This window comes from Anabas testudineus, chromosome 7 (genome assembly GCF_900324465.2).
Source record: "Anabas testudineus chromosome 7, fAnaTes1.2, whole genome shotgun sequence".
NCBI lineage: Eukaryota > Metazoa > Chordata > Actinopteri > Anabantiformes > Anabantidae > Anabas > Anabas testudineus.
The window spans coordinates 11123487-11145213 of NC_046616.1; the positions used below are offsets into that span (position 1 = coordinate 11123487).

The 21727-nt window shown below is 40.4% G+C and overlaps 1 protein-coding gene across 1 annotated transcript; it reads right to left on the reverse strand.

Annotated features, from left to right (window-relative positions):
- Nucleotides 1-1108: 1108 nt before the first annotated feature.
- On the reverse strand, nucleotides 1109-21179 carry ctnnbip1 (catenin, beta interacting protein 1). The gene is made up of 4 exons (XM_026368435.1): nucleotides 21049-21179; nucleotides 13241-13355; nucleotides 12004-12094; nucleotides 1109-4080 (listed from the first exon to the last, which is right to left on the reverse strand). Exons 2-4 carry the CDS (start codon nucleotides 13334-13336, stop codon nucleotides 4022-4024), a joined length of 246 nt encoding a protein of 81 aa, XP_026224220.1. The 5' UTR covers nucleotides 13337-13355; nucleotides 21049-21179; the 3' UTR covers nucleotides 1109-4021.
- Nucleotides 21180-21727: the final 548 nt, after the last annotated feature.

The window sequence follows — 21727 nt, forward strand, 5'->3', positions numbered from 1 at the left end:
CTCTAAATCACAGATTCCCTATCCAGGTGTGAATGAAGGACTGGGAGCAGCGAACAGATGTTCGTCATTAACACAGAGAAACATGGAGCTACTTTTCCTTGTTGGTGATCAGATAGACGCCAGTTTAATCTGCCTCAATTAACACCCGGCAGGAAAACGTAGGAGGCAGTGACGGCTTATTGTCAGGTAGCGAGGTAAGTGGTTGTGGGTTTTTATTTTATGACAAGGTCACGCAGTGGTTAAGATGTCACCAGATGAAGTGTGAAGTGTACGTGTCGCTGCTGTTTGTGTCTCTGTGGAGCTGAAATACTTCATGTGTTTCAACGCTTGAGAATGTGCCAATAAATATACTGTACTATATACACTATAAACCATTTCTGCTCAAGGTTACTTGTCTTGTGGATCTTTTGATGAGGGCGGATTACATTTTCTTTCAGTCACTCAACTGTAAAATTTAATTGAGGGCAACAGTTCAGGATTTCTGAAGACATTTTCTAGATGTGTAACAACTGAGTAAATTAATATGATGAAAATCAATAAATGTTGGCAGCGTTTGTTGTAATGACAATAACTCATAAAGCTTCACAACATGAGAACTTAGTCACAGTTTATAAGTTTATTGATGAAACCAGAGGGAGTGTATGTCGGTTAAATCCAAATAACATCTCAAATGAAGCTGCTCGTTATGAACTTCTGAAAAATGGTTCAAAGTTGTCATATGAATGGGAAGTTTAAACTGACAAACATAAATAAAAATCAATAATATCATTTTTAAAAGCTCAAGAACAATTTAAATATATTTTTTATTAGCATCAGCAAGAATAATCTAAATGGACAAATTCTGAATTACTGCGTTTCTCCTGTAGTTGTGTGTCTTCGTCATTGCACCTTTCCGCAGTTATCCCCCAGCTTTGTGTACATTTTTAACTTATTAAATACTTACCAGATACCAGATACATTTCTTATGTGCATGACAATGAGACAATAACAGGAAGATCATCATTCTTTTTTTATTATGACTTTGCTGAACACTTTCTTCACTGGATGAATCCTTATCTGAAGACATGTTTGTTTAACTTGACTCTAGAGAAAAGAAGGAAACGCAACGTTTCACCGTTTAAATTTTCTTTAATGGTTCAGTTGGTATAGGATTTGGAAGCATTAAGTCAAGACATGGTCAGCAGCCATACAAAACCAACTAATCAATGTTGACTAAGAGGAAAATAAAATACGAAAGCAACACACACACACATACACACACACACCTCGAAAAAAGGACAATCAGGCAATGTCAGGTCATCACAGTAAAAACATAAATCGAGCTGAGTCAAACTCAAAAGCATGCTAAAAACAAACTGGTAGCAATTTCAATGATGATCTCACACACACAAACACACACACACACACATACTCATTCACAACTTGAACAAAGGCTGTAGAACAACCCTGATAGGTAAAATGTACAGTAAGACACATTTTAGAGAAAAATAAAACAAAACAAAACAAAACAATGCATAGGCAAATAAAGAATGTTTAAAATAATAGTAAACATAAAAAGGCAAATGTCTTTGTCGTAAGCGGACAGTGTGACAGATCTGTTGGCTGTTTACACTGCGATGATTGTTGAGGACATTCAAATTATTGCCAACAACTATACTGAAATACACTTACCCATACAAAAAAAATACAATTTTTTTTTTTCCTGAAACATTTTAAAAGACCTAGTAGCTCCCACAAACTCAGCTCAAGAATGTACAAACAATGGTCATTGTGGTAAGGCTTCGAAGATCCTCTACTTGAATGAGCCTTAGAAACCACGAGGCGGACATGCTTGGCTTCAAAACATTACGTTACAATTATTTTAAGTTATACAAGTTAATAAACTTAAAACACATTTAATATTCAGCATGTCACTAGAAAAACATGTGGGTTGTTAACAAATATCAGATTGAGCTATTCCAGTTGAGTCAATTGACACACAGAAGCTGTTGTTTCGTATTTTTTAAACCACAGAAGATTAAAAACATGGTTACAAAGTTTTCATTTACTTACTGAACCAAATATAGAATCTCTGTGCTAAAAATCCAAAATGTATTTTTTGCAAATATCCCATTGATAATAGTGCAAGAGATACAGTACAGCCGTAAATAGCACACAGCTCTTATGTCTGGTTCCACAAGTTTAGTTACAGGTAGTTAAAAATTAGAGTTTGTTTGATTTTTAGTGTGAACAAAGAGCCACTGCTGATGATATTAAAGAGCGACTTGTGTGGGGGTTCCACTATCTACTAATTCTCCATCTTTACTGACGCGTTGGAGGAAAAGTCAATTCAGTAGACAATAAATTACAACTACAGTTTGTCGCTCAATTTCCTTAATCCATGTAAATTTTATCTTACAGATTTAAAAAAAACAACAAAAATTACAATTGGCACAGTCAATTCATTATTGTATTTTCCCAAGTATCTGTACAATAATAATAATAATAATAAAAAAAAAAGGTTTTACATGTCACAATAACCCAAAACAAAACCGGTATTTGTTTGGGGAGAATGTGTACACCTGTGTTTCATGTGAATATGTCTGCTAGTGTCTTTAATTCTCTCCGCATGAGATAAGCTTTGTTGCACTCTCAACAGCCTACGGTTGAAAATAAAGCAGCAGAAAAACAACTGGAGCCTCATCTATAACACTGTGCAGCGATTCAACACGAGAAAAAAAACCAAACTATAATACTCTGAATACTCAGAAACACCTTAATGCAGTTTTCCATTTGTAAATCCCATCGATCACATCGTGAGCCTGGTTATTCTGGCTTGTTAACTCTGGTAATTAAACATGAATGATTAATGACAGGCCTGTTGTGCGTGTTGATACACACATCAATCAGCCTGTCAGCCTAGGATTTGTACAGGAGCACAAAGAAGTCAGACTGGAAACTACAAAGAGAACAGATACAGGGTGTAAAACGCTGCAGACCTTGAGCGAGATAGAGCAAAGCGGCGCGTCATAGCAACAGTGAGCGCCACAAGGTCAGACAAATTACTCTGAGATGAAAACATCATCAGTAAACACAACAGCCAGAGATGAGAGTCAGAAGTCATGAGAGCTCCCAGATAACGGTGTCTGCGCCAAACAACTTATAGCAAGACAGTGATAAAAACTGTGTGAGATTTTACAGTTACACTTCAAAGTCCTTTAAAACACACTGTAATGTCTGTGTTCACATCTATAAAAACATGTTTACGTGTTTGTTAATGTACAGTACATTATAATGTGTCATTTTAACAGGGGGACTTAAAGGATGATGTCTCTGATTTGATTTGTCTGCCTTCAGCACATAGCTTCCAGCAAATATGCATGGGAGACGGCATACACACCACTCACTGTGCCTGTTATGCACACTAAATGTTTATAAATGAGGCCCCAGCTGTGACAAAATCTGAATACAAAAGCCTTTATAACACAAGCAGAAATATTAAAATCTCCCCCCTAACACGATCAATTATCACACTCGCTGCTTGACCAAAACTAGATTTCTCTGTGCCTCAATCAGCTGCTGACTGGTCAGTTCCTCCAGTGGCCACAGAGGATTTAACACGTAACACTGCCTAAAGTCTCAACACAGAACAGATAATACAAAACAAAACTGACCCACCCACCCACGCACGCACAGAAAAACAAAAACTACACTTGACGCTCATCTGACTGCTCACTGACTGCCTTGGTGCCAAGGCTTCAACCCACAGTGACCCACTTGAGTGCATCTCAGGTAATGGTGTGGCAGCTGGTGTGAGGAGGAGTCGGGATGGAAAAGGATGGGGGAGAGCAAGGCAGCCACCTCCTGGTGTCTCTTCCCCTCCTCCTCTGTCCCTTCCAGGTGCCCCTCCTCTCCTGAGCTCGTCAGTGTTGTGTTTGTGGAGTTTGGGTCGTCGTGAATCACGTGCGAGGCAGAGCTGGGGCGGGGTGGGGTTGGGTGTGGTGGGATGCGATGCAGCGGGATGGGATGGTGGGGCCCAGGGTCACTGCCGTCGATCCTCCGTCTCTGACCGTGAGAACGCCATTACCACGTCCTCTGCACCTGAGAAACAACAGCAGGACGCCATGTTACCACACATGTTTTAATGAGTCAGAATATCTGCTTTATCTTGAATGGGATCCCCGATGCACCTGAGTTTATACTACATCACATCGCAGACCTGCCTGGATGTTTCTTGAATCACTGGATCCCAGTAAGTCTTCCACTTGTGATCGAATCCACCAAAACAAATTTTAAAGCAAAATGTGAACGAGTCAACTTTCTCCAGCTCTTTGGATACTGTCAGTATCCTGTAAATCCTGTCAGCTGTGACTCTACAGCCAAGAGGGAATACGTCGCCATGAAAATCCTTTGAGTGCATGCAGGTAATTTCATCTACCCCTATATTCACCTGTTGTGGTCTGCTGTCGCAGCTCCCTGATGGGAGCTGAAACACACCGAGTGGCCCAGTGACAGCAGCATCCTGCTCTGCCGTGATAACACTTAGATCTGAGGCTTCAATACCATTCAATCTTCCCTGCTGCTGCTGCTTTGGCTGTGATGCTCAAGACTCATCTGTGAGTAAACAATACTAGATGGTATGATCGTATCTGATTATATTAACCTTACTAAGCTGTGGGGAAACTGAGTCCAAAGGAGAGAGAGTGACACGATCAACAGCACACAGGGGCCTGATATCTTTCTGCTAAGTTAGTGAGGACCAACAAATAATTACAGCTTCATCTGGGTTGAGCCAACTAATAGATTCTGTCAGCTACACAACAGGACTGTGTCAGCTGGCTTTTGTTTAACAAGGAATCATTCACCAGTCTGTTTCCAACTGTGATTCATCAAGCCGTTCGGGCCTGCCTACACCTGCTGAGACACTGATAAATGAGTACACATTTTTCAATTCTGTTTGAGTAAGGTGAATTAAAATTACACAAAGCTATTTCAGCACCTCATACTGTATATTTCAATAGTTTTTTTTCATTCAAGCATAATTTATTTCGTATTTTTCAGCAAAGCTAAAAACTGTTTTTCCAGATTAAGCAGGAAAGTATCGAAAACTCCCTTTTACTGTCACGCTCAGCACACACGTGCTTCTTGGTAATGGAAAAAAAATGACAGTAAAATATATAAAACCATGAAGCAGATACAGTAATATTTCTGGACTCCTCAAATCCTCAACTAAAAAAGCATCTCTTAGAGATAAGGGGGTCAACAGCTCGATCAAATGCTGAGATAGAAGATATCAGACAAGCTACGATAAAAACCATTAACACCAAGCTCCACACCTTTACAGATAATCGAAAAGAATTGGCACCTCATGCATGTGTGCTATAAAAAGAATTTCTTGACTGCAGCCCCCCAAGTACTTGTTAGATTTAATTATTGTGGAGATATGAAAGTAGGCCAGGCCTGTGAGCTTCCACATGTGTTTGGCACAAACTGTGTGCTGTCTGCTCTCATCAGACGGCACAGACCCTCCAAACGCCAAAGTGTGCGTTTCATGCGGCTATCTCTACAGGATAAATATAATTAGCATGTTTCTGTGTTGCACTGAGATCGTCTTGGGACTGGCGGGATCAAGACTTTTGGGGGGAGGGCGTCTTTTAATATGAGCTTTCAATTCCTCTTCCCATGGGAGCTCATTGGTTTACCAAATGAGGTTATGGCAAAGAAAAAGCCAACAGGCAAAATCAAACACCAGGAGAGGAAACTGGAGACAAAGTGGGAAAAAAAAATATTGGCAGAGATGCTGTTAGATTTCAGTTTAAAACATCAATCTTATCTGCTTGGAGACATGCATGTAGGGATAACAATGATTGAACAAGAGAGGGTTATATAATAACATACAAAAGGAGACGCGGCCTGATTTACACCACAGCCGAATAGTACTTTTGTTTAAGATGATGTTCTAGTGCAGCAAAAACATCCATTTATCATAATAAAGAGTCATTTTGTGGTTTTCTGGAGGAGTTCACCCTGTCTACCAGGCAGTTCAAAGGAAGGACATGAGCTGCCTTGCAACTGGAGCCGAATGACCGGCAGAACCGTTCTCAAAATACATCTCCAGAGCCAGGCTGGGATATATCTGTTTTGCCTGAGAGTCATGTTTGGACCTCGCCCTGCTACAAATACACGCGCGCACACACAAAAACAAGCTCGAGCCATCACTATGAAAACGTCAGGCCCCTCAAAGCTGTTGCCTAGCGACTGATAAAAATCAGCCAGCATTAGTGGATGGCAGGTTCCTGCTGCCTATGAGCTAACTGGTTTTGTTTCTATTTTTTTTTAACACAGCTCAGAGTCTGGTCATTCTGTTTCCCCTCCCTCCGCTGTGCACTGATCCCATCCTCACACTGCACGATGGGGGTAAACAGGGCATCTCCGGACAGTGGATTACATAAATAACACCAACAACAGCCATGTCATCCGATTTGTCCTCCATAAATACTTTGAACGAAAGAAAAGCCTCAGTATTTATGACAGAAGGGTCCAGGAAAACTCATAAAAGTCGGTTTCAAAAAAATACAGCGCTGAGAATATTAGTGGAAACTAGGGAGAAACACAGCAGGCAGAGGTAAAGCCATGTCTTGCAACATCACACATATTTACTGCTGAAACAACTATCGAATTTGGTAATAAGTTTGTTCATTCATTAGGCAAGAATACCCTAGTTTTCTGTAATGTGGGGTTTTAATCTGTTTCTTCACTGAAAATGCAGGAGACATTATGATAAACATCTTGGGAAACCTCTTAATACAGAAAGCATTAAGACAAAGGAAGTGTGTTTGAAATTAAAGGCACCATGCTGTGTTCCTCCAGTCCCTCCTGAGAGAATGAAACAGAGTAGTAGCTATATGATGACTATAAAGTAAGGAGGCTGAGCAGCATTTGAGGTCACAAGCTGTCCACGGTGAGCTGAGAGGATAAAGACAGGACCACCTCCCACTCCCCCCAACCAAAAAGACAGCAGGGGTGGGTTAATAAGCACAACATAAAACAGGGAGGGGTGTGTGGTCCAGCCCAATACGTTGACATCGATAAACACAGGTTTCTTTTAATGTAAAAAAATTGTGTACATTTAACCCTATTTAATTTCAATCTTTATTTCCTTTCTCAATGATCGTTACTACAGTTGTGCGATTTCTATCCTGATTACAATTTATGCTGCTCCTTTGGTAGTTTACTATCATCCACCTCTTCTTTAAATGGTGAGAAAAGAGAGAGACTTGTGAATTTAAGTCTATTTGATCATAACAGTTAAAAAAACCTAACTATAACTTAAACATATTTTTAAAAAATTCCACAGGAATGTTTGCTCTTCTCTCCATGGTGATATGTCTAATATGTAATGAGTAAGAAACAGGTTTAGACAGTAAATAGTTTAAGTCATTGGAGAGAGTCAAATTCAGAAGTTAAATTAGATTATAATGCAGGAGAGAGCCGGTGAAGAAGTCAAAATTACTTTACTTTGACTTCTGTTGCACTGAAGAACTGAATTGACACTGGTGTATACAAAAGCATACACGATACATCTGAGACAGAGATGAGAAAATATTTAAGGAGAAACTCTTTAGAGAGTTGAACCAGGCAGACATGGTGGTTTATAAAGCGGAGTGTCTAGCTTTCATTGATGCTGCAGCAAGGAATATGATAAGAAGTAAGAATCAATACCACTCTGACCCTGACAGGTCGCCGAACAAAGACAAGTCCTTGCTATTGCTCACATGGCTTTCACTTGAAATGCAGGTTTAAGGATTATGTGATACACAGAAACAAAACATCATGTATTGACTGTGCGGGACTGTGGCAATATCTGAAATGAGAGAAGCCATATTTAAGACGGGATAGTTCTGTCAGAGAGATTGGAATATCACACTGTTGCTGTGTAATTAGCACTCCAGCTTGCCTCCAGGCTCCCTAATGACATCTGCTCCAATCTACTGATGCAGCACCTTGCAACAACACCAAAGCCCACAGGGAAGCTCAGCTTTCCTGGGACAACTGAGGTTGCTATGGTAACCCCTCGTCATCTCTCCTCCTTTGTTGAGGCACTCAGATGTCCTTCCAGGAGGAGTAAACTTTCCTCATCAAATCAGACAGGATAACAAGTCCTGAGACAAGTGGCTTTATTTGTGACTCTGGCAAACTGCACTGTTTAAAGTGACATGATGTCAGTTATAAAAAGCCGTGAATAATTATAATTGTCACAAGGAAAAATAACAGCTTGACTGTACAGACAACACTAATGCATTCACCAAATTATGCTGTGACTACTGTGCCACAGAAAACCCTCTGCACCACTGAGGCTCTCAGTTTTTATTCTGTATTACCAGAAAAGGAGCAATTTATACTGAAACAGAGCCCCTGAAAACCCAAGAATCACTTAATGAGTTCACACTTCATTTCCAATTATAATATCATTTAAACTCAGCATGTAAAGTCATGATCGCCCACAGTCCTCTCCCGGTTCTCTGTTCCACCAAAATTCAGCTACATCAAGGTATTCACAGCCAGAAATTTGAATGAATGAAGAAAGAAAACATTTCACTGCTCCAAAGCCGTTCACAAATAATTCCTCTTAGCCTGATTAAAATTGGAAAACTAAATTCTGCATTTGCACATATGGTAATCAGCCAATTAAAGCTATCTAACATGCAAATCCGGTGACCCATAGTGGTAAAAGAAATACTGTATGAGTAACAACCCCCATGCTGGTTTTCTCTCGATTTGCACTAGGAAAAAAAACACAAAACACACAGCTGAGCAGAGTCTCAGAGAACGATTCAAGCGCTGGGCACCATTTTCAATCAGTCCAATCAGATGTGATGAAGGATGACAACATTTGTGGATAGATTACCCACTTATTTGTTTTCTTACCAGAATACACTAAGCTGACAACAACATGGTGTTATCCATTCATTACATTAACTTTTAGGGTGTTCTTGCACCTACACTTCTATTTAACATTTCCTGCATACACCCCCGTCTGGACTTGGAGTATTCAATATGTGAGTGTGTCTCCACTACACCATTGTGCCCTCAGTGCCCTCTGAGCATGCTGCTACTCGATCAATGAGGTTGTGTCTGGCACGTGACACTATCTCTCCATGCTAAGACCCCCTGAGAACACTGGTTTCAAGGCATGCTGAATCGGCATGTTCAAACTACGCTCTGTTTCGCAGTGCTTGGGGTGGATTTTGTGGCTAAATGGGCTTAGTTTCACACTAAAGACGGATCAATTTTGTTGGCTGGGTCCATAAGACTTCTATATATTTAATTCATACTCACACGATGTATATTGTATAAAGTAAGACAGAAGATTCTATAAAGCAGACTAATGGCATTACTTGACTAGCTGAAATGGGTGAGTCATCCACTCTAGACTATTACTCTTTAAACCATCTGGCTGTGCAATGATAAAAAACAATGTGCTTTTTATTACAATCAAAACAATATTACTCTAGTTCCAGCAAAGGAAGAGGTTGGTTAGATTTTTAATACCGGCAAAACCCTTTTGGATAAATGGCAAGAAAAGTCAAGGTGGATTCAATCTTGACAGCTTTTCAAGTCATTTCACACAATTTTCCCAATTGTCTTCATCACAATGGAAAAGTATAGCTTGACCTGTAAAAGACAACAATATTTCTTATGTGGAGCTAAGCCAAGGTGTCTTCTGCACAAATCGGCCAGCATTGTATAAAGTCTTAGGGTTGAGCTGCTGTGAGCAGGAAAATTGATGATACAAGATTGGACACATAGACATCTCTTTCCTGGAAAACTGCTGGCTGGTCACAGAAAGTGTCTGTCAGGCTGCTGTACTGTCTAATGGTCAAGCGAGACAGAGAGTACTACTGCTGCTTTCAACAGGATGAGGGAAAAGGTTCACTGTCATCACGATGAAGTGAAGCACAGAGAACAAGCTAATTTATCTCCACAACCCTCTGGCACAGATGTCAAAAATTTGTCTTGTACAATTACCAGATTGAAATCAATCAACTGCGAATCACAGAAATGAATGAAGTTCACACAATTTTTGAACAGGAGTCAAATTTAATTTTATCTTTACATTTTTCACTCTGGTTATTTGCTGTTTGAAGCCTGTGCTTTTGTAAAATTGCATTTTAACATGCACAATGATTGTGCGTGTCGCTAGGCAATAAAATGTTTCCTTTCATCTATTTCTCCCTTATTACCAAGTCTAAACGAGATCAAATAGAGAACTTCCCTCTTCATGTAACTGAACCTCTTCACACCACCTCAAAGGATTCCCAATGTTCCTACAAACAGCTTTCCTTCAGTGCAGCATTCAGTTTTTAAAAGTGATCAACTCTCAGCTATTACCACATGCCCAATCACAGTACTTTAGAAAGGATGCACACCACAAATAATTTAGTGGCACACTGACAAGATGGCAGGCAGCCAAATTACACTAAATGTATCTGTTTTTGTAATGTATAATGCAAACTCCAAGCACCTTTCCCCAGTCATATGTGTCTATAATTAATGAGGCTCCTCGTAGCAGTATTGACCCAGTAAAGACAAGGAGTTCTGTATCTATTAAAGGGCATGAAGAAACAGAACAAGATGCAGCACAGATACTTTGCAGTTCTTCAACGACAGAAAACATCCATCATGAATTAATGACTAGATGCAATGATTTATATTCTGTAAAAATTAAATCTTAATCTGATTCACTGAGGCACATTCAAACTCTTGTGGTGTACACTTTACTGCAGAATGAATCTAACTGACTTTAATAGTTATATGATGCATGTTAAAACATAGAAGGAGAAAAAAAGCAGTGATTTTTACTTGCCTCCCTATATAATCATATACCTGATCCAACCTAGAAAATCACATAATAATCCATTCAAACAACTCAGATTGTTTCTTTGCAGCAAAAGGACACAGACAAGGACAGCAAGAAAACATAACATCTCTTTGAAGGTAAAGCGTCACAGGCAATTTTCCCAACTTAAAGCTCCACTGAGGGACTAATATAATATATAATATAGGACAAAGAAAGACCTGAGCTCCAGCAGGTTTACCACATGAAGGCAGCAGGATTTGTACCTGGAAGTCTACTTAGAAAATATAATCATCTGGAACAGTTTGCTCCCGATTTTTCAGACCACTGCAGTGCCTCTCCCCTTCAACTGTTTTTTTAAATCTAGCACCCTCTTGTGTTTTCAACTTGTGAAAACCACAGAGGACATAAAGGAAGGTCAACAGCACCCCCTGGTGCCTGGAAATAAGCATGACCATCACATGTAAGGTCATATAAACAAAGTCTAACAATAATGAATTATACTTGATCCCCTTGAGGAAATTGTTGTTTAGACAGCTGCAGTAGATGACAGTGCTACTGTGGGGTTTAGGTGTCTTGTCCAAGGACAGCCTGCCATATAGAACCAGGAATCGAACCAGTAACCCTGGGTTTGCAGATGACTGATGTACCAACTGAGCGACTGTCACCACAAAGAACACACATTTGGGAAGCAGTGGTGAAACTAGCAATGCACTCATGTTGAGATGAGTCACTTGGTTCCAGTCAGCCGCAGTGTTTGCAGTGTGAGTAATCTCACAGTGCCGGTGGGCCGCTGAGTCGGCTCAGTGCACAGTCAGGGAATCCTTTAGGCCTGTTGGGGTACAGACTAGAGAGGCGCTATGTGTGCACAGGGACTTTCCCTTGTTCTCAGGATACAGTAACACTGCTGTGACATGTGAGGGTGTTTGTGGGTTAAAGCTGTTTTAAACAGGGTTTGTATTAATCCACTATTATAAATATATTCTACACTTTAAACACCAATAAATAAAAATTAGAACCAAAGAAATTGGAAAAATATTGAAGTACATGTACCGACTTACAGTGAAAATCTTCACATTTGAAAATGTTAAAAACACATAAATGACTATATGAACTATAACAACAAAACAACATGTGTGCACTTTAAGTGTGTGTGTAATCCTTACCCTGGTCTATGTTGTGCTGTGGTAGCTGGCTCATCTGACTGTGGACCACACCTGCATAATTTCGAAGAAAAGCCTCTTCACTCGGCGTGAGCTGAAGAGGAGCAAACAAAGTGAAATCCTGAGTTGTAAAACAAACTCGTCTTGAAGGAGAAGTCAAGTATGTGTTGTTAATGCTGACAAAATTTCTATCAAATTAATAAAAGGTAAGCATGTGACACTGGATCCCACATGTTTGGAGTTTTTACATTAATTAATTCTCCTTCTCTGTTTTGTACACATCTTTCCTGTTTAGAAAGTGACAATTTGTTTAAATATTCTATGAGAAAACTTAATTAAAATAACATTCAGTCTGTATTTGAGTCACTGAAAATGGAACATAAGTTTCATGTCTCTGGGAATGATAGAGTATTGAACAGCAAGCTTAACTGTATAAAAATACCATTTATAGCAATAAACCTAAGAAAATTATTACCTTCAAGCTATTCTACTCACAATAACCGTTTTATTATTTTTTCTTCTGTAAGTTGCCGAAATCATAAAATGTAACTCATCAGTCATCTGACTCATATGCTGCTAACGACCTGCACCTGAGTGACTTTGCTGCTCAGAGTGTCAGGACTGTGGACTTTCGGTTTCTCCTCCAAACTGGTGCAAATATATCCTGCATAAACAAGTCTTTTTGACCTTTTATCTACTTGTTATACCTGAAAAAAAGTTTGAAGAAGGACACGTTTGCAGGATGCTACAAATATGTCCTCGCTTCTGTATTGTCTGTATAAACTCCTGTCTGCCCTGATATCTGATTTATTTACTTTTTGGCAAGTGATTCCGTCTTTCCTGCACAGTCACCTCTTCAACAAAGTAAGATTTGCTAATCTATAGTAAAACACACATTTTTTGGATAAGGGACCTGAAATGTGTCCAGAGTGTCCAGACATAAAACTGTCTGGTATGCACTCTTCTTGGCAGATCTATAAAGCGTCTGAAAAAACCCATCTTACAAATGACTTTTTTTTCATAATGATAGTTTCTAGCGTTGATGGGCAAATTGGTAAAGTTGCCTAGGTGCAGATTTCAGGAGATGATGATGTCTGACTTTGCTGAGTCAACAAAAGAACATGGTGTGTATGAGTATGTGCAACAGGCAGCATAAAAACTTGAATTTTAAAAAGGTGCATACTCCACACTGAAATATCACATGAACATAATTTGTGTTGTGCTTAGAGAACGTACTCACATTTGATCCCATTTTCTTTAGCATGAGCAAGACCCGAACTTTCTGTTGGATGTACATGTCTTCAGGAGACTTCCCCGGGGCCTCCTCACGGTTCATCCCCCCTGCTCCTGTAGCTCTGGATGGGCAAACAAAGCCACGTTAAAAGACAACACTGACTTAGTTTATGAGTAAACTAAATAAATAAAAAAACACACACACACACACACACACACACACACACACACACACACACACACACACACACACACACACACACACACACACACACACACACACACACACACACACACACACACACACACACACACACACACCTCTTTCAGCCACACTACCTGACTGGCTGTAAGCTAATATAGTAATAAAAAAAAAAGTTTGTTTTCTTTAGGATGACTATGATATTACGAGTTCAGTACTGGGTACAGCTCAGACAAAACCTTTCATATTATCCTTCACACTGTTATTTAGCAGATATAAGTTTCAGGCACATATAATCAGCAGCACAGAGCTAACATCTCCTGGGGTATTACTAGTTTAACATAAGTCTGTCTTTCAATTATAAAGTGTTTTCTAATCTAGATCTAGATGTTTTACTATTAGAAATTGACTGTGTGATAAGTGCTTCATTAATACAGTTCAAACACTGACGGTATTAGAAGTCAGGGGGCCTCGCCTCAATGCAGGCACTTTGCAGGTTTGGCACTTCACAGCATGAATGACTGTCATTAATATTGCATGGCAGTTTTCACGCAGATCTGGCCCCTGCCTACTCCATCCATCTCTTATTCAACATCTAACTAATGACCTACTTTCACTGTCAAGTCTGAAGAGATGCAAAATATAGGCAAAGGGGTAGAAAGAGGGAGGGAAAAGACGGCGATAAAAGAAGCTGCCAACGCTAATGTGGATGACAGAAAAGGGATAGGTTCCGCTGTGATAGCATACACTCGCTTCAAGGTCAGCTGCTGTCGCATTAGATCTCTGCTGTAATGCACCAACAAGACGATGCATACAGCACCGTTTGATATTCTAATCTTACTAAATTTTCTTATTAAAAATGCTGAACATGCAGTAGAAACATGCAGAAATGAGATGAATACATTTTAAAAAGGAAGTTTTTTGTGGAAAAAAAAAAATCAATGGAGAAAATCAGTATGCAAGTCACACTTGGTTCATTTCTAAGGATCTTTCATAAAAACCCAATAGGAGCCATAGTGACTACGATAGCCCTGGCAATTTATTTTAGCTTCTTGTCTATACAAAGGCGGACTAATGCATGTTGACAGGCCGTTTGATGTAGGGTTATATTTAATTGAGACGCTGGCTCACCGTCCCTCCTTTCAAGCGCCCAGGGGTGAAGGACGAATGTAGCACCGTGAGCCATTGGCAGGCGTTAAGGTGCCACTGTGAGTGTGTGGATTCATCCAGATCAGAGCAGCTGGACAGCATACTACTAGCTAACGTCACTGTTATTACGGCAATCTTTAGTGTCCGTCTACAGCAAGCAGCTAACAATTGACTTCGTCCTCTTGTCTGGTTTTCAGCCACACAAAGTGATATAGCAGGATCCTTAACAACAGGCTCATGAATACATTAGTTATTCACCTCAACCTGAGCGTCAGAGGTAATTTAATTGGAGAGCTAAAAGAAAGACAAGCATGAAAAAAAAAACAGAGCTTGACGGAGTCAGTTCAGTTGCTCAGTACACCTTCAAGGGATTGGCGGTAAATGTATTTGGATGGGGGTAGTGGTGGAGAGAGGATGTTCGGTGGAAATGGCTTCAGATCAGCACGAGTGACACGTTTGATCATGTCTTCAGGCTCTTCGTTTCATACAAACGAGAGAGCTGAGACTTAAGGCAGAGAGGCGACACACACGAAGAACGACAAAAAGTCAGAAGCACCAATGTGGTCGTCTCAGAAGCACACGGGGAATAAAATGGCCACTGCGTATTATTGATGAGGTTGAGTGAAGAACAGCATTTCTCTAGCTACCAGAAGGTGTCGTCTTGATTTGAGATTTTAAAAAACTGAAAATAATATACAACAAAGATCCATTAACATTTCAAATGATTTTGAGACTTGACAACTTGAACATTTTCTTGTGTGCTGCTGCACAAAAGGCCAATATATTCTACATTCATCTTCTGTATAAATAGGCCTACTGCTTTCATGGCTGAGGCATTTCTGATCCTCTGATGTTCGCTTTTGAAGTACGAAAACCAGCCATATTTAGCACCATCTCTGCCCAGACTCCTGACTGTTTTTAGGGTTGCAATTTGTATTTTTACTAGCATGAAAAATTGTTTTATCTTACCCTACTTCCACAGTGATATCTGCTATAAGAAGAACAAACACAGTGCATCAAAATCCATAGGGAGCATCTCTGTAAGAGGTAGAAACAAACTGGAATTGTAAATGAGGGTGATCAGTGATGTTCTTGTATAGTCATGACATGTTTGTGAGTCACGGGGAAAAAAAAAAAAAAAAAAAACAGGAAAGGGAATAGAGTCAGATCCTTTTGTGGATTTCACTGATTCTTCAGACCGCGGGAGGTAGAAAGACTGACTTGTAGATGACTATTTTGAGCAGCAGAGTAGCAATAGAACTGGAATCATTACACTTCTGGTAGTCAGTGAAATGCATGAGAGCATGTATACAACAGTAGTTAACATTGCTCATATGATTATGTAATAGGAAATTTCATCCATGAAATTCTACTGAGACATGCTCACTATCCAGCCACGTTTAAAATTCCAACAATGCTCCAGATGGTACTCGGGTGCCTGGCATACAATACCTCCCTGGAACAGGCTTAACCTCTAAATCAAGGCTTCCTGGTTATTACTGCTACTACAACAGCATGTTAAACACACTGGGTTCAGCTGAGGATAATTTTAAAGCAAAAAAATCACAGGCACGTGTACAATCAGTGGCCCATATGTTGAAATATTATACAATACAGTACAAACACCACTAACCAGTAATGTTAGTGTCATTGTTCTATATGTATATATAATAAAAAGAAAAAAATAATAATGCATAAATAAAATGTGAAATCAGGAAAACATTTTAGAATAAATAACACAAATTACAGTATGTGAAAACAAATGAGGTGAAAAACAGGTTCATTAAAGCTGTAAGGATAATCGTGACCAGGGAGAAGTGGAATGACAGGTACAAAATGTCCTAAAATGTCTTCAAATTAAGTTTGATTAAACTCTTCTGGTACCACAAAAAACACAAACTCTTCTATGTACAGAGGCCCATGACAGTTTAAACCAAAACTGTATATTTGTCTGATCTGACAGAGCAGAGAATGACTGGGGTTCTCATGTCTATTTAATAAACATTTTCAAACAGCAAGATATAGAAAAAGAAGACATGCTCATATCCATCACAATCAATGCACTGATGCAAGAAGCAGTGACAAAGAGAGTTTATACTATATTAGCAAGTTTATAAATAGTGTTTAAAGAAGAAGCCCTGCTATATATAACCTACTAGATTCATTCGAACACCATTCTGATGTAGCATGTCTTAAATCATTTCAAGAACCACAATAAGGATTCTGTCAGACTCCTCTGAGTGTGCTTGATGTTAGGTTCTAGAGGTGGGCAGGCTCAGCACTAATCCCTGGAGGGATGCTCAGCCAGCCTCAGACACATGCTGCTAATATTCCAGACATAATCAAAGGCTTCTTTAATGCTGATCTAGCCCCAATCCCCCCTCTCTGACCGTGTGGGGCTCTTGTCAGCGTTGTTGTGATGCTACGCTGAGCTGAGGCATCAGGCTCTTTGAGCAGAGCTAAACCAAAGCAGCAGAACTGAGAAAAGCTGGACACATGGTAATGGTGGGAGACATAATTGATATGGAAATATATTGATTGTAAATGTATCATGTATAAATTGTCATTACTTCTTGGGTTTCTTTAGAAGTACTATTTGACCAGTTTAGTTAAAACCTAAACATATTTAGTTTAATGTGATATATGACAAAGAAAAGCTGCAATGCTTTGAAACCTGTCAAAGAAGAGAAAATTTAGAAGAATTCATTTTAGTTTAACACCAATATGTAACTTTTAAGATAAATGTATACACAATCTTTTAGTAGTAAACCATTACAGGTAACATAAAATATAAGAGACAGATTTCTATATAATAACGTGATGAATAAAATGAACCATGGTCAACTATTGACTAACTGACATAATACATTCAGCAATGCCACTTTAAAAATAGAGACAAATCCAATCGGCATATGGCATCTGCATGTTGGATTACTCGTCTCTTAGAAACAAAAACATAGAGCGATGTGGCCAATCCTGGTCATCGAGAGCCACTGTGCTGTTTGTTTTTTCAACTCTCCCTGCCCTACCCAGTGCTTATTACCTGGATCAGATGTGTTCAGCCAATCAGAAGCTGTAAGGGCAAATTTGGTTAGAAAACAAGACAAGAGGCCCTCGAGGACCAGGATTGACCACCTCTGACACTGACGACTTCTCTAGACAGTTTTAACACACTGAGTAGGGCCACAAAGTGCAGTGAGGGTCTGCTGCCAGGGATTACACTATGCAATGTGATAGGCCTTCACATTTTCTGAGAGTCATGAAGGGCAGAAGCTGCCACAGCACGCCAGTCCAGTCACACACAGTTCAGATCCACTTATTGAGTTTATACGGGGCTGTGGAATCAGTTGATCGAATCGTTCAACAAATAAAAGAAACGGGGACACAGTCCTCTGCCACTGAGGAGTTTAACTTTACTCAAATGTGGATCCTAAGAGGTCAATAGTCGTCATGGAGAGAAAAAAAGACATCTCAAGCTAATGTGTGAGAAACTTAAGTAGGCTATGAGCCTGGTGTGGCTGCCAGCTGAGCTGCCAACAACCTGGCCTCGTTCAGCAGAACAGCTGCATCAGTGCAGGTACACACACACAGTCTCCTACTGACGGCTAACCATGTCCTGAAACCTATTAAAACAAGCTTCTGTATGACAAACACATCAAAAATTGAGAGAAATTGTAGGGGTATAGTAGGGGATTGTTTTGGAGATGGAGGGGATGAAGTCAAGCTTTTTAGCAGCTCAGCAGACACTACGCTTATGGGTTGTTTTTAGAGTTGCAATCAGTAAAAACAAACCTGACAACTGTTTTGATATGGCATTTGTCAAGCAAAAATAAAATTTGGTTCTATCTCTCAGCTTCCAGCATCTCAAATATCAGACCCAAGTATGTTTGGGGCTGTTTGAATAAAACAAGTCAGGTTAACACATCATGTTGCCTACAGCAAACTAATGATTATTTTCTTTACCTATTGATCAAGATATCCAATTAACATTCATTTCTGCCCATCACCTGTGATCCTCATGACTATAATCTAGCCATACTGCTCAACACAAAATAACTTATACATTCAAACCTGTAGAAAATATAATAAAATCTGTTTGACCAGCCAAACACCGAGCAGACTGACTACCTTTAGCCCAGGTCAGCATGGGGTCCTGAAACAGTGTGAGCCAGACAAGCAGATCAGAAACACTCTGGTTTGAACTTAATGGATGTCTACATACTGCTTTTGTGTGAACAACCTCATCACATGTAGAGTGCCCACAACAATAGCTGCAGTATTTGGGGACAATGGTGATGAACTGGATTGTGAAAACTGATTGATAAGTAGGTCATGTCTTGTTGTCACCTCATGAGGCATGCATTCAAACAATCCTGCTCAACTGTACAGGCTTGGGTTTCTACATGTGCTTTATTGTCCTTTGACTATTTCTGACCAACATCAGGTTGATAGTAAAACCTCTAGAGAGAGAGTTACAGTAGGCCTGACATGACATTTCAGAAATGCATATGTAGTGCCATTGGAAAGCTTTTCCTAGTTTAAAAGTACTTTAAAAGTAAAAATTTTGAGGTTCTTTTACATTATGATTCAGGTAACCTAATTTTGACAATGTTTTTAGGGGCCATACTATATAGCATAATTAAATCTAGTCTATGATCACAGAACATCTTTACCCACTCCTCAGGGTCTCTCAAAGGAATTGAAACAGAAGCTGCAGTCTTAAGCTGGTCCCTTGGGGGTGCGACTGCAAGATTTCAAAAGCGCCAGCGTCAAGGCAGGGCATAAAATTCTGATTCGCAAACAGTTATATGATCTCTGCACTTGGGACAAAGAAAAATGCAATGCAGTGAAATTGTGCAGGATGATATGGACAAAGAACTGTAAACAGAAAAGACAGCTATGGTTTTAGGTTGGATTTTGAAAACAGGTGAATCAGCCTGGAGGTTGTTTTTAATCATAACTCATCTGAAGTGAATGCATAAGCCAAGAATGGATGCAAGAAGCTCTTGTATCATTGTGTCAGGCCACAACTGCCTCCTCTGTGGCCTGGTTAATGCCGACAGGCTGACAAGTGCTTGTGCCAAACACAGAGCAAGAGACTGTGAGGCGAACCAGCCCGCCCTCCCTTCCTAACCCCTACTCGTGGACAGCTGATGAGATCCTCTCGGGGTTCAAGGGGGTTGAGCAGCCAGTAAAGAGCACCTGCCCTCAGCGTGAGGAGGTGAGGAAGCGAGGGAGGCGAGGCCATGGCGTCCTCTTCTCACTCCAAAATTTGGTGTGCATTGGGAATGTGCAAACTAAGGCAGGCTTGACATACTGTGGTCCACGAGCGAATCTACTAGTTGCCAGGAGGATTCAGAGTGCTTGCTTGTGGCCAAGCCCTGACACCCACTGGCTGCAGCACTCATCAATGCCCTACAGCTGGCAGGGTGCCAGCATCACCACTCAAAGGGATGTCAGCTATCTGACATGTGGGATGGGAGGGGGGGGGGGACACTGTAAAAGGCAAGGTGGCACAATGCATCCATGGGTGGCATGATCCAAAAATAGAAAACCAATGAAGCACTTAGGGTGAAAAACACATTTTTAACCAAATGTTTTAGACAGCTTTAGAGGCTGGAGCACTATTATAAATGTTAGCATCAAGCACAGCCTTGGCTGTGCTGTGGTAGGTGTTTGGGGAGTGGGACAAATGGGTCTGTAATTTGTACTTCCATGTAGGATTGTATCATGTATGTGGCATGCTACATTTCTTGTTAAAATAACATGTGTGTCGCTGTTTAAACACACTCTTGCTAACATCACCACTGCGGGAACAAGTAAACCAAACTATAACGTTAATGTCCGCTTCACGTACACTCACGTTAACCGAGATTTTCAGTTTTGACCGCAGTTTGCAGATTTTCTACCAACAACTTGAGTGAAAAATAACGACAGGATACAAAATACAGCAACACAAAAGAGCAGCAAACTAAAATAAAACGTGTTTTTGTACGAGATGGAAACAGAAGACTGAGAACAATACTTGTTAAAATCATGTTGCGGGACACAGGCTGCTCAAACTGTAGCAGCGCTCCTGCTAGCAAGCAACGAGCCCTCAACGCATTTTTTTTTCGATATGAATCTTAAACAATATCCTTCGTGGATAAATGTAAGGACGTTATTCTTTAGTGAAAAGTCGCCTACATGTTAACATCGGCGAACATTTCATTCAGTCCACAACAAACCCGCAATACCTTTGGCAAAGCAGCCAGTGCTAACCAGCAGAGCTAGCTAGCTAGCATGCCCGAGACAAAAGCCTGAATGAAGTTCCTATGGGTGCAAACACCATCCAGGTGCCGCTGCTCTGCCAGTGGTGTAAACACCGGGATTCAAACACACGGATCGCTACTAAAAACAAAACAAAAACAAAAAAAACCCTGACAATATGCGCCTCGTCAACAAAGCGACGCGTACGAGCTTACCCCTCCTTGTCCAGCTTTTCTTTCTTCTGTGCTCTGTTTGAATGGTGTGTTGTTGTAGCAGGGCGTCCTGTTCCTGGGTCACATCCCTCCAGTCGGCACAGCTACGGCGGACTGACTCAACGCTGCGAGTCCCTGCTGCTGGTTCAGCACCGCGTCCGACCACCGGAGGCGCCACCGGCACAGCAGCGGCCGGCGGCTGGGATCAACCGGGTCTTCAGCATGTCTCTAATGGGACCTGGGTCACGGACGGGCCGTGACAATACAGGACGGTGGGCACAGACAGAAAATAGCCCCCATCGTCATGTGTAGACGATGGGACCACTAGACTGACGTGTGTTTGTTTTTGGAATTTAAAATAATTAGGAAATATATAGAATAATTAAAATAATTAGATTAGTGTTGTTTTATTTTCCCTTCTGCTCACTTAATGTCTGCTTTTGGCCTTTTGTTCATTTTGCCTCTCTGTTAGTTAATGTGCAATGTTTTCTGAAACATTTCATATATTACCTGCTTTTTATGTATTTGTGTATTTGTGCTCAGAGATTCTCAAACAAGAAATATAAATGTCACTTCACACAGTGAACCTGACCACTGGGGATCCCGGGCCCGTTCCCAGTATCTACATTCAGTAATCCAGAGATGCAGGCCTGCATGAGGCCTACAGTGTTTTGTTTGTTAA